Source organism: Gymnodraco acuticeps, unplaced genomic scaffold (genome assembly GCF_902827175.1).
Source record: "Gymnodraco acuticeps unplaced genomic scaffold, fGymAcu1.1, whole genome shotgun sequence".
Classification (NCBI taxonomy): domain Eukaryota; kingdom Metazoa; phylum Chordata; class Actinopteri; order Perciformes; family Bathydraconidae; genus Gymnodraco; species Gymnodraco acuticeps.
In genome coordinates, this window is record NW_022990647.1 from 1211413 (window position 1) to 1232424 (window position 21012).

At 38.9% G+C, this 21012-nt stretch overlaps 4 protein-coding genes across 9 annotated transcripts in view; 3 read left to right on the forward strand and 1 right to left on the reverse strand.

The window, feature by feature from the left end:
• rabgef1l (RAB guanine nucleotide exchange factor (GEF) 1, like) overlaps nt 1-4250 on the reverse strand; it is a 7334-nt gene extending 3084 nt beyond the window's left edge. Inside the window, exons 1-8 of one of the 5 annotated variants that reach the window (XM_034229356.1) lie at nt 4127-4250; nt 3215-3404; nt 2938-3104; nt 2461-2636; nt 1868-1949; nt 1628-1760; nt 1402-1493; nt 1045-1301 (exon numbers count right to left, since the gene is read on the reverse strand). In XM_034229356.1, coding sequence (XP_034085247.1) covers nt 1045-1301; nt 1402-1493; nt 1628-1760; nt 1868-1949; nt 2461-2636; nt 2938-3104; nt 3215-3387 — 1080 coding nt within the window. In that variant the 5' untranslated portion in view covers nt 3388-3404; nt 4127-4250. The other 4 variants (XM_034229354.1, XM_034229357.1, XM_034229358.1 and 1 more) reach the window with 4 other exon arrangements.
• A 4901-nt stretch (nt 4251-9151) lies between these two features.
• On the forward strand, nt 9152-14904 carry LOC117554819 (caspase-1-like). The gene is given in 9 exon segments (XM_034229360.1): nt 9152-9168; nt 12538-12771; nt 12774-12818; nt 12934-13028; nt 13162-13338; nt 13423-13657; nt 13788-13931; nt 14020-14129; nt 14245-14904. Coding segments are annotated over 9 exon segments (1152 nt in total). The 5' UTR covers nt 9152-9161; the 3' UTR covers nt 14350-14904.
• Nucleotides 9228-11696, forward strand: LOC117554820 (caspase-1-like). The gene is made up of 5 exons (XM_034229361.1): nt 9228-9303; nt 9394-9628; nt 9759-9902; nt 9991-10100; nt 10202-11696. The coding sequence occupies exons 1-5, from the start codon at nt 9289-9291 to the stop codon at nt 10244-10246; spliced, it is 549 nt and encodes a 182-aa protein (XP_034085252.1). The 5' UTR covers nt 9228-9288; the 3' UTR covers nt 10247-11696.
• Nucleotides 14905-14935: 31 nt separating the features above from the next.
• Nucleotides 14936-16722, forward strand: LOC117554869 (caspase-1-A-like). 2 transcript variants are annotated; one of them, XM_034229440.1, is made up of 3 exons: nt 15145-15423; nt 16131-16412; nt 16561-16722. In XM_034229440.1, exons 1-3 carry the CDS (start codon nt 15381-15383, stop codon nt 16575-16577), a joined length of 342 nt encoding a protein of 113 aa, XP_034085331.1. In that variant the 5' UTR covers nt 15145-15380; the 3' UTR covers nt 16578-16722. The 2 variants fall into 2 exon arrangements, 1 of the variants encoding a protein (XP_034085331.1); XR_004570328.1 differs by lacking the exon at nt 16561-16722 and having other exon boundaries at nt 14936-15457; nt 16131-16295.
• Nucleotides 16723-21012: the final 4290 nt, after the last annotated feature.

Sequence of the window (21012 nt, forward strand, 5' to 3'; positions counted from 1 at the left end):
TCATCACTCTTTTGGTTTATCAATATATATATATATATATATATATATATATATATATATATAGGTATTTCCATTAGGATTTTTGTTGCCGGTCAAATGTACGGAAATACTTTATTTTACCGACGAATTAGAAACTTACCGGTCATGTTCAATAATAATAATAATTGTGTAGCAGAGTTTCCGTTAGCAGGTAATCACCGCCTATGACCGGATATGCTTGATGAGGGGGCTCGTTTTTAAATATGCTTCAGTTTATAATCGTAACAGATCGAACATTTCAGATTAATTTTTCTAAAATGTATTCCACAAACAACATCATTATTACATTGAAACAAACTACTTATAGTAGATGAAGTACATTATTCAAAAGTTTACATTAAGTTTGAATAATAACACGGGAGGAACGGAGCCTCTCTCTCTTCTCCTGACAGCCGGTCAGTATGCAGCTCGCTAAACAGAGGCGGAGCTTCAGGTGATCATGCAGAACGGTGTGTCTCCTCAGACTCGGCAGCTGATCTGATCTCTGATCCGGTTATACTTCACTCGCGTTTATGTCCATGTCGATCAGATCCAGCTCTCCTGATCGACCTTTATAGAGCACCGATCAAATCAGGAGCGAATATCAGCCGATAATGATCGGCGGCCAATCGATCGGAGCAGCCCTAATTATTAATTATATATAAGACATTTTGACCGGCAGGTTTTGACAGTTTTTTTTTAAATCAATTTTACCAGCTAAAAAAAACGGTAAATTACCGGCTAACGGAAACCCTGATATATATAATATATATGTAGTAATTGTTGTTAAGACCACTTATAACCTTAAATCACTTTCCCATCAACTGTGCTAGTGGTACCATTGAACTGTATTGAGTTGCATAAAGGTGTGTCGGTTGTTTCGCCAGATCACATTAACATAAATGGGTTGCCTATCGGTATAACTGCACCGCATAGCTTCATATCACCATAACTTAAAACATTTGGAACATATAGATTTAGGGACAAACACAAACATCATAATACAGACTGTCCTCATTTCCTCACCAGATTAGTGAAGTAGTAACCATCCTCTCCCGTCATCAGTCTGCTGGGGTTGCTGAAGCGGGTGATGTACTGGATGTTGGACTGCAGTCTTGGAGGGTTTGCTTTCAGCACAATGTAGATGAGCGTGGGGAGGAAGTCATCCGCAGACGCAGCCTCTTTCTTGCTGATTTTGATGGCGTTGAAGATGTGCTTGCTGCAGCGAGTGATGCACGACAGCTTCTCCTTGGGCACGCGCTTTGAATCCATTTCAATCACATCTGAAATGATGCAAAGATTTGAGAAGTCGTTTAATCTGAAAATGTTAGCGGATCTCTATTGCCAAAATAACAACGTGTTGTCCTTCTGTAAAAAACGTACCTGTGATGGCTTTGACTACACTGTCGGACACCTCAGCGATTTCCTCTTCTACAGGAACACACAGCATCTCAATGGTGACCCAATGCAAGGCTCTGTAACAGAACTCCATAACGTAAGAAAAGGTTGCAATTTCACCTGCAATTGTATTCTTGTGCTCAGGAGGGATGCCGGAAAAATGAATAATGAGTAGCAAAATTAGGAATAATACATCATCGTGTTTGCTAACCTGATTCTCTTCTGAATGGCAAGGTCTTTCTTCTCATCGTCTGTAGTCTCAGGACAGAAGACTTCTTTGTAAAGACGAGTCATCATGTACTTCTCTACTTCATCCATAACACTCTCTACATGATCTGATGAACCTAGGAACGGAGGCACATAAATCAAAGATATACAGAGCTTATTACAGTGCTAATGTTACTGATATTAATTATTTATATTCTACTGAAATGTAAGAGTTAGGCAGTACCTTTGAATTGGGTGTGGAGGCGGTCTGAGAGATTCTGGTAGAAATCCTGCACACACTCTGACAGCTCATCAGCTGCCATGTCCTGAGCAAATAGAAAGGAAAGATTCAGATTACATTCGTTTGAATATCAACTTAAAATACTGTAATGGTACAGGGATAGACATTTAAACCTAGCCCACATATGACACAGTAATACAATATGTAGCACAACATTTTAACCATGTTATTAGTTTAAATGGTGCAATTTCAGACTATTTTAAATGTTAACATAATGACAACTCCTTCAATGATGGAAGGTGCAAAAATCCCAATTTTATATTTACAAAAACTTGTTTTCACTTTGATACAAATGTGTGACAGTTGGTGTTGCACAGTGAACAGTATAATAATTAACACTGGTGGAGAGTAGACACATGGTACAATCCCAAATGACTTGAAAATCTTTATTGCTAACATTGCTGTACTTGAACAAAATCAAAAGTAATTTGTTAACAGGTTGTCTATATTTGCAAAACTAATCATACATAAGGATTAAATGGTTCCTACAAGCTCATTAAACTCATAAACATGATGAGTAATCCACTCTAGCTCACCCGCTTATAGACCATGCTCTCAGTGAAGGCCCGGCACTGTTTGAAGATCTCCCTGCCAGACTTCAGAGGCTTGAGGAAATCAATGAACTCTCTCGTCGCATGGTCACTGTCCACAGAGGAGTGCCGGCTCGTGGAGGAGCTGGGGCTTGAGCTGGAGTGAGCATCAAAAGGAGAATCTGGGAAAATACATTACATTACTTTAATTAAAGCTACAAACTCCTAAAGCATTTCTCCTAATATCTCTTCTGCCACATTGTCTTCATTGTATTTAAAAAAAAACTCTGAGTAGAGGATCAAGGTACTAATCCAGGGATGGGGTTAAAATGGAAAAACAAACAGCAAAAATATTGGTTGTATGTTGTTCTCATGTTTTTAAGGTTAACAGGTCAGAGGACATCAGCCTAGAATACAACATTAATATTACCACAAGTTAAAAGTTTGATAAATGACATGTATCAATTGCAGTTAATTATGTACCTTTTTTTGGTGGTGTTTTTGAGGAGGGAGTAAAAAACTTTGTAACTGTGTTACTTTGACTTTTCCTTAGTTTTCTTTCCACGAACTTGCCAAAGGGTGTGATGGTAGGCTGTGATTGGGCCTTTTGATTTCTGCTTGTGTATGCTTCCTCTTCCTCTTTTTGCAGCCTGGGGGGAAGAAGACAGAGTAACTGCAGTATTGTTCAAATGGAATGACAAATGATGGGATAAAGGAACAAAAGACACTGTACTTCGGGATCACAGAGAGACAGACGAACCTTTCAGCAAGTGCCCAGTCTTCTTTAATCTGATTTTGCTTTTCTCGTTGATTCTCCTCTCGCCAGCACTTTGAGCACAGGCCCTGCCAGCCAGTGTTGCCATAAAAACCACATCCTTTTGTGCAAAGCAGCTCTGATTGGTCCAGATGGATCCCACGCCGCTGGCTCATCATCCTTAGAAGTTAAAACACTGCTGGGGCCACAAGAAGACAGACAACTTTAAAAACAAAAAACAAACGTGAGTGCCAACAGCAATGAAGTGTAAAAAGGAGAATTGTCGTGTATAGAAAAATAAAAAACCCGCTGATTTTTAATCCATGTAATGTGCCACTCATGATTGAATCTACTGCATTGACTGGTTAACTATCATTAACTAAGCTAAGTCCAAAACCCACCACAGTCGTTAACCAAAACCGGCGAAAATCTACAGTAGTTTTATTGTAGCATGGCCAACCTAGGCCCTGACGGCTTTAACTTGATTTATTTTTTTAGACACAATACATCCAGTAAAACAGAATGTCTCTAGTTGTGATGACCTGTTAGCATTAGCCTATCTGACAGCTTTCTCAGTTACAGCAACTCAATAACTGAATATACTTTCAAAACAGCGTTGTCTTAAAACATACCATCCTGAAAGATGTTATAATGTTTTGTAACGCTACACAAGCATGTCCACAGAAGTGTTACTCAACAACGCAATATACAAGCTAATCTGCAGCTAGCTACCAGTGTTTACCTGTGCTAATTACATAGCTAACTTAGCGAACTACATGAATCAACGATTTGTTAATACACGTGCATAAGTGTCTACGTGAGTTTTGTGTCAAGATACACTCTCATTCACAGTGTGACGAAGCTATCGCGTAACGTTATCGTCGCTCCAGCTCCAGTCTAATGTAGGTGGATGTTTACATTAGCCGAGCAGCTAGCTTCGTCCCTCAGCCATTTTGTCTGTCAGTTCTTCTTCTTCTTCTTCTTCTGTTGTTTTAACGGCGGATGGCAAACAGCTTTTAGGTGCATTTACCGCCACCTTCTGGAATGTAGTGCAGATCAGCAGAGAAGCACGGTATAATGGTCCTTTTAAAATAAAATAAAATACTGCCCTGTATGCTACATCCCCTGAACTCCTTAGCGAAATCTATTTTATATTTGCTAAAAACGGTCTTGCTGGTATTTTGGACATTGCAAATAAAGTGTTTCAATATTCACATTTGCCTGATGCATTTTTTTATAAAGAACAAAAATGCTATTTAGAGCTTTGTGACCAAATCTCATTCTGGAAATTATGTCCTACCTATAGGAAAAAGAGCTATTTGTTTTGCTCTCGTTGACTTCTCTTGTGTCTGTCTTGTTTCTCCTAAATTGTTTATTGTATTATATCTAAACTGTATTCAAACCAAGTACTTTGACTGAAAATAAGTGCCTTAAATGTTTGTAAATGACATTTAAAAAATAATAAGTTGTTTGTCCTTTTTAGTATGTCACAATGCAGGTGGTATTGCCCTCTAGCGTTTCCACATTGCAATTCCACCTTATTATTACTGTGGTGGAATACTTTGACTTTAAGATAGAAAAGGAGATGGAGCTAGCAGAAAGATGTTCTCTGGGTAACACTGTTTAGTTGAACTGGTCGACATTTCTTCATCATAAATCTATTGAAGTTGTGTGACAAACGACTTTGATGCTGTCATGTTCAAATGTGTTTGTTGGGTATTAAGCTGGTGTTGTGGATAATCGACCACAGGAGGGCTCCAGTCAGAGAGCACAGACTCATCAGATGGTTTTAAATGTATTTACTTATCAGGACATGGATGGTACATACGGTACATCATGTTGTTGTACATGCACGAATAATAGACCTAAGAGAATAATTGGGGAATTGAAGGGATTGGGGAAATGGAGAAGTTATCATCAGTGACTGCGAAAGCATGAACATATTAATAAGTATGAACGGCTCAAACAGAAACAACCTGCATAACAAAATAATAGCCCATTTCAAATAAGACCATCTGAACATGAAGAATTCTTAACAGTGTTGTAGATAATATATGTGTCAATGTGCATGAGGTAGGGAGACTTAATCCTATTTTTAATAAGAATTCAGGAGATTGACTTAACAGTATTCATGTTTATTGGAATAAGAAAATGTCACAGTGCAACAATGTTGCTCATTGAATGGAGAATGAAAATACATCAAGCTTGTCTAAAAGTTGTTGGTATATCAGTTCTGTTCTTCTGACAGGATTTGTGACAGTAATATAAATACAATATTACCAGCACATGAAACATGATTCATGTTGAAAAGCAGTCCTGAAAGCAGTGATTTTGGGTTTCACTGTTTGCAGAGAGTTTCTCAAGAGGAGCAGAATAACTGCTCTTTCGCACTAATACTGATGATGCATTTTGGACAGAGGAAAAGGTAAATGATGAAATGCTCATCATTCATTATTTAGCAATTTCACTCAAATCACAATTTTTTCACCTGAGCATAAAAAAGTAATTCTTTAAAAATATATAATTTATTAACACGCTTTATTTCCATTTAAACTCATTTTATTAAAGCATAAAAAACCGAAAACCTCAATCATCTTATTAATTAAAATAATAAATAAATCAACTAACAAATTATTATTGGTTTTAACAACCAAGCAGAAGACCCCCATATTAAGTAATTAAAATGAACACGGATTTGAACTAAATATGGTTTCTTAACTGGGAAAACATTATACAATTTGCAGACATGTTACTATATACAATTGTAAAAAAGCTTATAGAAAAAGTACCTTTGGCAGACAGCCTTTTCCTATTGGGCAGCACATATACAGTAGGTATACCCACAGCACTAAGGAACATTCTTTAACTCTTTTTCCAAATCTGTATAACTGGACAATCAAATGTGAATGAATGAAAACTTTATTACAGACTCAGGGTCCAGATAAAAGACAAGACATTACATATAATAAATTACATACACAGCATAAAAGAATTCATAATTTAAATCAGTGTCCTACAAAGAGACAACCATACCAATGTTCTCCACAGCTGGGATTGGTAGCGTGTAGTACTAACCTTATGTTCGATAAGGCCAAGAGGATTCATTATCACAGTCATTAAGCCGGCAAATACATTTATACATAAGATTTCTTAAAACCAGCTTGTAGAGTATTGACTCCTGCAGCCACAAACATTTCACTTGCACTAGACCATCGAGGTCTCTTCAGCAATATTCTCATGGTCATCATTATAAGCTACTTGACGTTTCCGTAAACTTGCTTTTCTGTAGTTTGACCACAAATGTGCCGTATAGAGCGGTGTGCAATATGCTCTGAACAGAGACATCTTCACTCCATCTGTACATGCACCAAACTTACGTAAGAGAATGTTTGCTTGTGCATACATCATGCGGCATTGCCTATAAATATATTCATCATCTGTCATTTGTTCTGTAATAAAGTGTCCAAGATATTTTACTTTATTACAGACACTAAGATTAATTATCAGACAATTTAAAATCAGGAAATTTCAGACATTTATCCTCTGGTTCTAAAGTCATGGACAGCACTCTTACTGGCGTTGTATTTGATGTCATGTTCCACACCATACACAGAACAAACAGCAAGAAGCTGCTGAAGACCAGCGCTAGATGGACTCAGCACAACAAGATCATCTGCATACATAATATGGTTCACTAGAGTGCTACCAATCATGCATCCAGTATTACAGGCTTTCAGTCGCTTGGACAGATCATCAATATAGAGGTTAAAAAGAACTGGGGACATAATTCCACCTTGTCTGACACCATTGCTAAACCCCAAATGGGGCTGAGACCCCTATTGCCCCATTTGACTTGCATAGTCTGGTGGCCATACCAGTAGACCAGAATTCTCACAATGTATTTGGGCACCCCTCTTTGACTCAGTTTAACAAATAACTTCCTATGATTAACACGATCAAAGGCTTTAGAGGCATCCATGAAACACATAAGAACTGATGAGTTATTACCTCTATATTTGTTGACAATTTCCTTTAAGGCAATTTCCTTTATACACAAGTCAGTGCCATGTTTAGCCTTAAAGCCAAACTGGTTATCTGTTGAGTTAATAAAGTCATCTAATCTGTCCAGCAGAATTCTTTCTAGGACTTTTGACAGTATGCTGGCTAACGCTATGGGCCTATAGTTATCTAGGCTTCCCACTTTACCGGCTTTGTCCTTAATAACTGGCACCAACAGAACAGACAACATTGAGTCTGGTAACAAGCCATGACTCATAAAGGCAGTAAAGCAGATAGAAAGAAGAGGAGCTATCTTTACACTAGCATATTTAAGATGTTCAGCAGAAATATGATCTACACCACTGGCTTTGTTGTCCGACAGCTTGTTTATAGCTTGGCATACCTCATGTGGCATTATCACCATTGACTCATTGTTATCAATATCATCTACCCTATACAGTTCACTTTGGACACAGTTGAATAAGGTACAATAATGCTGTCGCCATAACTCCACAATGTTGACTGTTCCAGATGTTCCGTCAACAGTGCATGGTAGAGATATTTGCATTTATTATTAGCCCTTACTTCTTTCCAAAAATCCATAACATTGTTACTTAGCAGCTTCTTAGCCATGGAATCGGCCCTCATGGCTTGCTCATTTTTACAGATGAAGCGAATAGCATACTTGTATCTTGCATTAGTAAGCTTCTTGTACTCAAATACAGACCCTTGTCTGGGTCTGCCTGCCATAGCCCATGATTTGGTGGCTTCACAGGCTTCAGCATGATACTCAGCTACATACCTATTCCAGCCAGACCTGATGTTATGTGTCTTATTGTTACTTTTGTAGTAAGGTTTACTGCCTTCATATAGAGCACTTACTATATCATTGTACATGGAGCAGATATCACTCCTATGCTTTGCATCCTTACAGTTAACATCACTACACATAATTGCATCTCTAGGTAGATGAATATTAGTTAAGGATGTATCTGTCTGAGCATAATAGGATGTAATGTCTTCCTTTGTGAGGGTTGACCAGTCTAGTTTTTCGGTTTGAGCACTATTTACATTTCTGGTTAGCCCAGGTAGATGTTCGACATTTATTGACATAGCAACAGGTATATGATCAGTCTTTGCTGTCCCATACAGAATGCTCATACATTCAAGTGAAGCATGCGCATCAGCTGTACTAATACAATGATCAAGCCATGACGTAGTAGGCCTATGCCAGGCCTCGCTAATGTAGGTATAACTATCTGCAGGCAAAAGCACCTTGCTTGACAATATAAAATTGTTATCTTGACAGAACTGAGCCATATGCTTGGCAAATATGCTGTCATAAACTGGACTAGTGTTCATATCACATGTTTTCATACTCTGTGCATACTTGCTCTATCTCTTTGCGATAGTGTGTCTGTTGTGGGGTTTTTAAGGGCTTCAGTTACAAGTTTGAATGACTTGTTACAAGATTGTTCAAGTTCATGGTGATACTGTGTTATTTTAATTAAACCATCAGCGATTATGGGCCCTTATTATCTGGCACATTTTGTTAACATAATTGTTCAGAAAACATAAAACTATCTTGCAGATTTCAAACTATAGCATTTAAAAAAAACTTCACTAAACACACCCGTTCTGGCAGGGATATTCAACACGTTTTAAATGCCACACAACATTAAATCCTTCACTCCACACGTTGTCTATGTTCATGTGCATGCATGCAAACTGAACATTGTAAACTGTATTACGTCTACAACTATCCAATGACGATTGGATAGCATTTGTGGGTTGAGCCACACATTGAATCTCAGTCCTGTGCGGAACTGATCATGCAAAGTAGGAAACGTCTCCTCTCCACCAGTTTACGCACCCGCACCTCCCTGTACACAGGCTGTGGAAACTGTGGAGCGCATAACGTGTAACTTGCCGTGTGTTGCGCCAATTTTGAGAAATGGCAGGTAAGAGTTCACGGTCTAAATTAACTTTAAAAGTAACTTTTGTGCATTTGCCGGAAATATGGAGGCGATCGCAAGCGTAATGTACCCGATCTGTTTTTACTGTAAGTGGCATTGAGGGCAATGAGGAGGGTAGAGGTGAGGAATGTGATTTCATACATTTAAATTAATCTACAAATTCTGTCAAAGTAAAGTTTGAGTAATTCTGCATTTTTTTGTGTTTCCCAGGAAATTGATGCTGCTGTGATTGAGTTCTCCAAACATAAGAAATTGAAAGAGACAGACAGTGTGGTGGTGGTGATCATGTCTCATGGGAAACTGGGAGCTGTCCTCGGTGTTAAGTGGAAAAAAGACAAACCTGATGAGTTTTGCATCAACAACATTTACCATCACTTGGGTCCAGAGAGATGTCCCGCGCTGCTGGACAAACCCAAGATCATCCTCATCCAGGCCTGCAGAGGAGGTCTCCTCTATTCCCCCGATACAACAAATCAATATCATTTAATTTAGCAGTCAGCTAATGTCTGGTTTACTGTCTTTGAGTGAGTGGTGCTCTCATGCAGTGTATTAACAGTATTCCGCATGTGTTTCAGAAAAGAGAGGATCAGTGCTGGTTAAAGACGGTTTGTCCTGTGACGATGCCTCACATAATACTGGCCATGAAGAATTTGAGGAGGATGGTGTGCGATATGTAAACAAAGGAAAATATGTCCTTGCTCTTCTGTCCTGCACTCCCGGTCAGTTAATTAAAAATGTTTTCAGATGTAACAGTGATTATTATTATTATTATTATTATTATTATTAAAGCTTAATGTTTTTCTACAGATACTGTCTCATACAGACAAACAGATTGTGGGTCTCTTCTCATCCAGTATTTTGTGGAGGTATTGAACACCTCTGCACACATGGATGACATTGAAGAACTTTTCAGAAAAGTAAGTGGAAAGTATAGCCTTTTGTGAGGCAAACACCACCTAACAAGCAGTAATACTGATGCTCTGGGTTTATTTGTTTTGTTAATTTCATACACTGTTAGTTTGAAACATACAGGTCATGCAACGTTTCGAGGACTTTTCCGTGAACAACAAAAGACAGATGCCGACCAAAGACAGAGTCACTCTGACAAGGCGCTTCTACTTCTTTCCAGGCATCTGAGGCCGGATTTACTGTCGTTTCCCTGTTGTGCCTGGTAGCCACATTATATGCATGCAATAGAGTTAATCAAATTAAATAGAAACATTCTTATGGATGAATTACTGAATGGGCCTAACAAGTACAGGGCAAAGGGTTAAAGGGGCAGGGCAAAACAGACTGCTAAGAGACGCATGGCAAATGAAGAGATGTAAACTGACTTTCTTTTACTAAAGGTAAAAGGCTCTTTTAAAGTAGGGCCTTTTACATGTCTGTGTCCTGGGGCATTTCGTCTAATTGTTAATATTTGATGAAATCTTATCATTTATCAATATCATAATTTATACTTTTATATAATTGGTTGTGTGAAAGCCTTTTAATGAAAGGGACACAAGTGGTGGCATTTATTAACCATGCAGGGACTATTTTAGGGACTTAAGGTGCATAATTAATCTCACTTAAGCCTTTTTTTGGAACATAGGTACAATATTCATATGGAATGGGTATTTACTTTTTATGGTTTGTATTAATTTTGTCTATGTTTTAAAATACAAATAAACTCTACTATCTCTAAATTGTGTCCTTACTTGAGTAGGACATCAACATTCAGCACAAACATGGTTTTCTTTAACAAACAGGTTGGGAATGTCTGCGGTTGTGGGTCACACAATGTGAATAAACCTAAACAAAGTAAAGCCCTGGGCTTTTGGCTACATGAACATGTAGCCAAAAGCATTTAACATGGTCAAATAACAACATAAAGTTCAGACTTAGTCATGTCTTTATTCAAACTAAACCCCATTAATGTAAATAAAGTGAAATGGGAATTTTCAGCCTATATTTCCCAGTTAACCTTCTTAGTAAAAAAAAAAAGCCATCTTGATGTAACAGAATTGACCCACAGGAAATACCCCATCTTTTGAATTCAGAAATATATACATCTCTCAACATTTTTGATGACCCTTGAACCACGCCCAGTGCTTGCACTCAGCTGATTGTTCATAAAACATAAAACTATCTTGCAGATTTCAAACTATAGCATTTTTTAAAAAATCAGTAGGACACACCCTTTCTGGCAGGGATATTCAACACGTTTTAAATGCCACACAACATTACATTCTTCTCTCCACACATTGACCTAGATGTTAATGTATTGTAGAGCAAACTGAACATTTTAAACTGTATTATGTCTACAACTATCCAATGACGACTGGATCGCAGTTGTGGGTTGAGCCACACATTGTACAACTGCAGCAGTAATAAAACTCAGTCCTGTGCAGAACTGATCATGCAAAGTAGGGAAACGTCTCTTCTCCACACGCACCTCCCTGTACACAGGCTGTGGAAACTGTGGAGCGCATAACGTGTAACTTGCCGTGTGTTACGACCATTTTGAGAAATGGCAGGTAAGAGTTCACGGTCTAAATTAACTTTAAAAGTAACTTTTGTGCATTTGCCGGAAATATGGAGGCGATCGCAAGCGTAATGTACCCGATCTGTTTTTTACTGTAAGTGGCATTGAGGGCAATGAGGAGGGTAGAGGTGAGGAATGTGATTTCATACATTTAAATTAATCTACAAATTCTGTCAAAGTAAAGTTTGAGTAATTCTGCATGTTTTTTACCGTAGCGTGTGCTGGCAAGTATAGGCCTGTTAGTTTCACTTTGCTGGCGCTCATATCCGTCCTATTTTCTGCCTTTGTTTGTCCATATAAAACATGCATTGAAAATAAAACAATACCATTTAGCCTTTTTATGTATAACTAATTTCGATCAATCAGCTTTTTGTATAACATATAACTTTGTGGTAATGACTTTACCACATTTATATCAGTGATAATATGCTATTGTATGCTTATTCAATGTTAGTGGCCTGTATAGCCATCAGGCTGCACAACCAGGGGTTAACAATGTAACCCATTTAAAAAGTAACCCGTACTGCACAATGACTTTGACCTACACTAGTACACAGACATACATGTACATATATATATTTTTGCCTACATATGGGTCGTTGTTAGTCCATATGTAAAACATACAATGAAAATAAAACAATACAATTTAGCCTTTTAATGTATAACTAATTTCGACCAATCAGCTTTTTGTATAACTTTGTTGTAATGACTTTACCACATTTATATCCGTGACAATATGCTATGGTATGTTTATCAATGTTAGTGGCCTGTAGCCATCAGGCTGCACAACAGGGGGGTTAACAATGTAACTTGTTTGCCTCTTCTAGATGAGCTGAAAAAGATTAGGGTTAAGTTTGTGGATAGCGCAAACAAAGAACTGATCAAGGAGCTCCTGGATGGCCTTTTAGAGGTTGGTGTCTTGAATGATGGCCAGAAGGACTCAATTCTTGAGGAGAATCCTAGCACGAAAGACAAGGCACGTGCTCTCATTGACACAGTTAGGAGAAAAGGAGGTGATGCCAGCAGGAAGATGATCGCTCTCCTTCAAAGCAGAGATCAAACACTTATGATTCACTCGGTCTTTCCTCTGGGAAACCTGCTCAGCCAGGTGAGCAGACACAGTTCAGCTGTAGAGACATCTTCACCCTATTTAGATTCAAACTAATATTATACTTTGACATTAATGTACATCGTTGTGAGCAGAAATGTTTTGCTGTTTGCAGCTGCAGCTCCAGAAATAAAGCTGGAGCAGGAATGTTCAGACACTCTGATTCCTTCCACCAAGGCCTTCTGGACAGGGAAACAGGGTCAAAGAGATGTAAGTTGTTCATAAAAGCTGTGTCAGGTGTTTTTTAATTGATGTCTTGTTCAATTCTACACTTGATATATCATCAGATATACAGTATAGTACATTTTCATCTTAATTATTTTCTTTTAAATTTGTTTTTCAGACTTACCCTGCGGCCGAAAATTCCATTAGGCATCGTTTGGCCCTGTTAATCACCAACATAACGTTTACTGATACCAGTTTAAACAGAAAGGGAGCTGAGAGGGACGAGGAGAACATGGACACACTGCTCGTTGCATTGGGATACGAAGTGGTGAAACTCACTGACCTCACGGGAAAGGTAATTTGACAAAAATAGATTCATCCCCTGTCTGGTTGATTAAGCAATACTGAAACTGATGTCTGAGTTTTTTGTGTTTCCCAGGAAATTGATGCTGCTGTGATTGAGTTCTCCAAACATAAGAAATTGAAAGAGACAGACAGTGTGGTGGTGGTGATCATGTCTCATGGGAAACTGGGAGCTGTCCTCGGTGTTAAGTGGAAAAAAGACATACCTGATGAGTTTTGCATCAACAACATTTACCATCACTTGGGTCCGGAGAGATGTCCCGCGCTGCTGGACAAACCCAAGATCATCCTCATCCAGGCCTGCAGAGGAGGTCTCCTCTATTCCCCCGATACAACAAATCAATATCATTTAATTTAGCAGTCAGCTAATGTCTGGTTTACTGTCTTTGAGTGAGTGGTGCTCTCATGCAGTGTATTAACAGTATTCCGCATGTGTTTCAGAAAAGAGAGGATCAGTGCTGGTTAAAGACGGTTTGTCCTGTGACGATGCCTCACATAATACTGGCCATGAAGAATTTGAGGAGGATGGTGTGCGATATGTAAACAAAGAAAAAGATTTCCTTGCTCTTCTGTCCTGCACTCCCGGTCAGTTAATTAAAATTGTTTTCAGATGTAACAGTGATTATTATTATTATTATTATTATTATTATTAAAGCTTAATGTTTTTCTACAGATACTGTCTCATACAGACAAACAGATCGTGGGTCTCTTCTCATCCAGTATTTTGTGGAGGTATTGAACACCTCTGCACACATGGATGACATTGAAGAACTTTTCAGAAAAGTAAGTGGAAAGTATAGCCTTTTGTGAGGCAAACACCACCTAACAAGCAGTAATACTGATGCTCTGGGTTTATTTGTTTTGTTAATTTCATACACTGTTCGTTTGAAACATACAGGTCATGCAACGTTTCGAGGACTTTTCCGTGAACAACAAAAGACAGATGCCGACCAAAGACAGAGTCACTCTGACAAGGCGCTTCTACTTCTTTCCAGGCATCTGAGGCCGGATTTACTGTCGTTTCCCTGTTGTGCCTGGTAGCCACATTATATGCATGCAATAGAGTTAATCAAATGAAATAGAAACATTCTTATGGATGAATTACTGAATGGGCCTAACAAGTACAGGGCAAAGGGTTAAAGGGGCAGAGCAAAAAAGACTGCTAAGAGACGCATGGCAAATTAAGAGATGTAAACTGACTTTCTTTTACTCTTGGTGTTTGGCTCTTTTAATTAAAGTAGGGCCTTTTACATGTCTGTGTCCTGGGGCATTTCGTCTAATTGTTAATATTTGATGAAATCTTATCATTTATCAATATCATAATTTATACTTTTATATAATTGGTTGTGTGAAAGCCTTTTAATGAAAGGGACACAAGTGGTGGCATTTATTAACCATGCAGGGACTATTTTAGGGACTTAAGGTGCATAATTAATCTCACTTAAGCCTTTTTTTGGAACATAGGTACAATATTCATATGGAATGGGTATTTACTTTTTATGGTTTGTATTAATTTTGTCCATGTTTTAAAATACAAATAAACTCTACTATCTCTAAATTGTGTCCTTATTGGAGTAGGACATCAACATTCAGCACAAACATGGTTTTCTTTAACAAACAGGTTGGGAATGTCTGCGGTTGTGGGTCACACAATGTGAATAAACCTAAACAAAGTAAAGCCCTGGGCTTTTGGCTACATGAACATGTAGCCAAAAGCATTTAACATGGTCAAATAACAACATAAAGTTCAGACTTAGTCATGTCTTTATTCAAACTAAACCCCATTAATGTAAATAAAGTGAAATGGGAATTGTACAACTGCAGCAGTAATAAAACTCAGTCCTGTGCAGAACTGATCATGCAAAGTAGGGAAACGTCTCTTCTCCACACGCACCTCCCTGTACACAGGCTGTGGAAACTGTGGAGCGCATAACGTGTAACTTGCCGTGTGTTACGACCATTTTGAGAAATGGCAGGTAAGAGTTCACGGTCTAAATTAACTTTAAAAGTAACTTTTGTGCATTTGCCGGAAATATGGAGGCGATCGCAAGCGTAATGTACCCGATCTGTTTTTACTGTAAGTGGCATTGAGGGCAATGAGGAGGGTAGAGGTGAGGAATGTGATTTCATACATTTAAATTAATCTACAAATTCTGTCAAAGTAAAGTTTGAGTAATTCTGCATTTTTTTACCGTAGCGTGTGCTGGCAAGTATAGGCCTGTTAGTTTCACTTTGCTGGCGCTCATATCCGTCCTATTTTCTGCCTTTGTTTGTCCATATAAAACATGCATTGAAAATAAAACAATACCATTTAGCCTTTTTATGTATAACTAATTTCGATCAATCAGCTTTTTGTATAACATATAACTTTGTGGTAATGACTTTACCACATTTATATCAGTGATAATATGCTATTGTATGCTTATTCAATGTTAGTGGCCTGTATAGCCATCAGGCTGCACAACCAGGGGTTAACAATGTAACCCATTTAAAAAGTAACCCGTACTGCACAATGACTTTGACCTACACTAGTACACAGACATACATGTACATATATATATTTTTGCCTACATATGGGTCGTTGTTAGTCCATATGTAAAACATACAATGAAAATAAAACAATACAATTTAGCCTTTTAATGTATAACTAATTTCGACCAATCAGCTTTTTGTATAACTTTGTTGTAATGACTTTACCACATTTATATCCGTGACAATATGCTATGGTATGTTTATCAATGTTAGTGGCCTGTAGTAACAATGTAACTTGTTTGCCTCTTCTAGATGAGCTGAACAAGATTAGGGTTAAGTTTGTGGATAGCGCAAACAAAGAACTGATCAAGGAGCTCCTGGATGGCCTTTTAGAGGTTGGTGTCTTGAATGATGGCCAGAAGGACTCAATTCTTGAGGAGAATCCTAGCACGAAAGACAAGGCACGTGCTCTCATTGACACAGTTAGGAGAAAAGGAGATGATGCCAGCAGGAAGATGATCGCTCTCCTTCAAAGCAGAGATCAAACACTTTATGATTCATTCGGTCTTTCCTCTGGGAAACCTGCTCAGCCAGGTGAGCAGACACAGTTCAGCTGACATTGAATAACTTTTCAGAAAAGTAAGTGGAAAGTATAGCCTTTGTGAGGCAAACACCACCTAACAAGCAATACTGATGCTCTGATTTGTTTTGTTAATTGCATACGTTTGTTTGAAACATACAGGTAATGCAACGCTTTGAGGACTTTTCCGTGAACAACAAAAGACAGATGCCGACCAAAGACAGGGTCACTCTGACAAGGCGCTTCTACTTATTTTTTACTTTTTATGGTGTGTATTAATTGTTTCCATTTTTTAAAATACAAATAAACTTTACTATCTCTAAATTGTGTCCTTACTTGAGTAGGACACCAACATTCAGCACTCATGTTGTTTTTAAATAGTTTTCTTTAACAAACAGGTTGGGAATGTCTACTGTTGTGGGTCACACAATGTGAATACACCTAAACAAAGTAAATCCCTGGGCTTTTAGCTATGAACATGTAGCCAAAAGCATTTAACATGGTCAAATAACAACATAAAGTTCAGATTAATCGTGTCTTTATTCCATCTAAACCCAATTAATGTAAATGCAGGTCTCCCTTGAAAAAGAGATCTATGATCTCAATGGGACCAATCTGGTTAAATAAAGGTTTGAAAATAAAGTTAAATGTGCATTTTCAGCCTATATTCAACCTTCTTAGTAAAAAAAAGCCATCTTGATGTAACAGAATTGACCCACAGGAAATACCCCATCCTTTGAATTCAGAAATATATACATTTCTCAAATTTTTTGAAGACCCTTGAACCACGTTAACCCAGCTCATGAACTCAGTGTTTTTCAGTCATCTTGAACCAGGGCTGGACTGGGACAGCAAATCGGCCCTGGCATTTAGACCCAGACCGGCCCAAATCCATAAAACAAACGAATAGTAGCGGTTCCTGACAAGAAGAATAACTGAGTATAATTTAAAAAAACGCTATTATTATCCTTTTTACGTACCAGGGGCAAACTAAACTAATACATACAACAAGTATGTGTAACTATCAATCATTAGAAATTAGACCTTCAAACCCTCTCACAAAGCGAACAGTGACCGAGCAGGGCGGTCTGATAGTGGTGGAGGCGGGGAGGGAGCGGATCAACAGCTTGAGCAGCTGTCAACTCAACATTGTAAATAACCAACCAAAAACGATCACCGGTTCATCTTGTTTTTGGCGTGAGAATAGTTTGGGCAGCGTGAGAGCGTGAGATTGATAGTGAAAGCGTGTTTCACACGCTAGATGCGTGAGAGTTGGCAACCCTGGTTTACCTGCTGCAGGTGGGGCCAACCAGTTATACAAGAGGGAGATAATAGCTGTACTCATTTTTGAATGAGCCACATGCCATGATGCAACAACTTCAGACTTCCTTACAGAGCCACTCCTCCAACACACACGAACGTGCACATGACCAATGAGGGCATGAGATAAGTTTGTGCACAGATGGAAGGCTGACAGGCAGGTAGGCCAACCCAAGTTCCCATCAGCAAAAACACGTGAGTTTGCTATCCTGGCTCCAAAATGGTGGAATGAGCTCCCCATTGAAATCAGGACAGCAGAAAGCCTACACATCTTCCAGACTGAAAACTCATCTCTTTCGACTCCACTTCGAGCGATAGAATTACTAACAAAGCACTTATATACTAATAAAGGACTGGCTTATCTAAAGCCAGTTGAGTAGCACTTGAAATGTTTGGCTCTATGAAACCTGATGTACTTATATGATTCTGTTTTCTTCAAGGTTGTGTCTTCCTGGTGGAACGGACTTATTGTAAGTCGCTTTGGATAAAAGCCTCAGCTAAATGCAATGTAATGTAATGTCTGGGGGGGTATGCCCCCCCCAGAAGAAAAGTTTTAAAAATAACCCCTTAAATGATGACTTCTAGTGAATTTAGGGTGGGGGGGGGACCCTATAGTGCCCTGCCTGCCTCCCCTTTCTATGACAACACAATAGAGATAGGACCAGATGAGTCTACAGGATGAGTCGACGGCATCTTTTCTTGGGCTTGTTTCTCCCACAGAATGACCCTCTGATATGACTCCCTGATAAACACTGCTATGTCATTGATTAGGTTGAAAAGTGTTCCACATTCGATGACAGTTTGGGTAGTTTCAGCCAGGACAAGATTAAGAACATGAGCATAGCACCACACATGGACATGAGTGGGTGACTGGGAGGTCATCAGTGCAGAAAATCCTTTATACCGGCCTTGCATATTGGATGCTCCATCTGTTGCATTACCTATACACATGCCCTTGTCCAGTTTCAGATGCTCTAAGACCTCTGAGAGTAAGTTCACAAAGTATTGTCCAGTGGATGCATGGCACTTCACTAAAGCCACAAGCCTCTCTTGCACAGTCTCATTGACATATTTTAAGATTACTGAACACTGATCCTGAGAAGTTATGTCTTGTATTGTGTCCAGCTGAACAGAAAACATTCCGGCCTTCTGGACATCACTGGAGATACTTTCTTTGATTAGACTACCAACAGTTTCTATTATGGAGTTAACAGTAGTTTTGGAGAGTAGGGTGATGAGAGACCCTCTACCTTTTGTTCCACTGGATTGGTGCAATTTCTTGCTCTTCTCTACACAATCATCCAGATGCTCTTTTAAGCAGACATCATACTTTCCTAATAAAAGGATGAGCTCCAAAAAGTTACCGTGGTCCACGGTGTTGTCAGCTAGCATATATGCTCCCTCATTCTCCACCTGCCTGCACTTTCACCACACGCTCCAAAACCTGACGTCTCTTTCAGACTTGTTCCCTATGAGCAGACATCTGACTGCCAGCAAACATGCTTTCGATGTCTGCTTTAGAGCACCGTAAGAAAAAAGCGTCAGCACAGGTTGAATGTGTAATGCTCTTTTCGTGCTCCTCTGTACGCTGGTGTGCGTGCCTCCAATCTGACATTCCAGTTATAAATGTGCCAGTGTCGGTCCTCTTCCCAAATGCCAGACATACAAAACAAAACAACATATGACGTCCCTTGCAATATGTAAGCCACTTTCTGCTGGTGCCATCTTTACAGGTGAATACCTTCTGCACAACTGGATTTCTGGTATGTTGTTGTGGGTGCTGTTCTAAAAACACATTCTCGGGGCGGGCAAAGTAATCTATGTCCTCCTGCTCTTTGCTCTCCTCACTCTCGCTGACACTCTCCTCCTCTGGGGATGCTACCTGGCTCAACACAATGATACAGAATGAATGGATTCCCTGATAGAGGTCCATACAAATAGGCATTGACATAACAATACCACACAGTTAATGGTCAAAACTACATGTGTGCCTCAATTTTTTATCTATTTCTATATTATTCATTCTATATATCAAAACTACCACAAAAAGCTGACCTTTCACACACAGTGACGTCACGAGTCACCCGCGAAAATACGCCATGTTCCTGGAGGTGCAAAGCTAAACAGCTAGCTAACATAACCAGGCAGAGCGCAATCGTTTTTCTATTTATATTCTGAAGAAATCGCTGTAGGCCTATGTCTTCCGATTATATCTCTGGACTTGAGGGGTGTGCTCTCAGTCGTTACCGGCTTAAACTAAAGCTGTGTGGGCAGTGCTTGAATTGGAATGAAAAAGGTGCCAGTACTCTAAAATCAGCAACTTTTTCAAGTCAATTTTATATATACAGCCCACAAACAAGAATTTGGCTACTATAATGCTGGTGGGTTTATCTCTTTACTACTGTATATTTTAGAAAGGTTCACTGTACTTAACATTTTTTATGATAGGCAGCGGATATGGCTAAAGTTCAGTAAGGTCAATATTAACTGAAAATATAGCAATCAAAGTCTAGATCTTCTGCTGAAGACACATGAAGCAGAGACCTTTCAGGTGAGAGCCCCTCTGGTGGTGTTCAACATTAATGACAAGGAAACAAAGCTCTGGTCAGAAGCATTTTTTATAAAAAGCTTTAACAAAATTAAGTATTTCTGTACATTTTGAATGCAATCTAACTTTCCAACTCAGAAAACGAAAAACGAAAAAGTGCCAAAAGTCTTCTCACATGGCTGAGCTGCTTTGCAATATACTTCACCACTGAAGAATACAAATATGTATAAAGTAAACTATGATGCAATCTAACTTTCCAACTCAGAAAAATGATAAAGAGCATGAACAAAGAACATGTAAAAACAAATGCAAAATTGGCACAATCTAAAATGAGAAACTGTAACTGCAAGTAACAAAGTCTGAGCCATGGTAAAGAGTTACATTGAACACCAAGCTGATCAGATAACTCCCTGGTTGGTCTGAAGTCCTTCTATCTCCAGGATCTGTACAAATCGGCACATTATGCCAAAAGTCTTCTCACTGGGTGAGCTGCTTTGCAATATACTTCACATTGTTAGAAAAGGCTCCAGAAGGCCTTGGGGACATCAGTATCAGGGGCTGGAGCTGGACAGGCTCTTTCATCAGCACTTCTCCTTCCCTTTGCCAGCCAGGACCTCACATACTGTTCCGGATTGAACTGTCCTAGTGATGGTCCATTACATTTAATGAAAACCAAGCTGGACAGTTGGCTGACAGAGAGAGCATTCCTTTTTGCAGTAAGGATATCGTTCATGCAGCTGAATGCC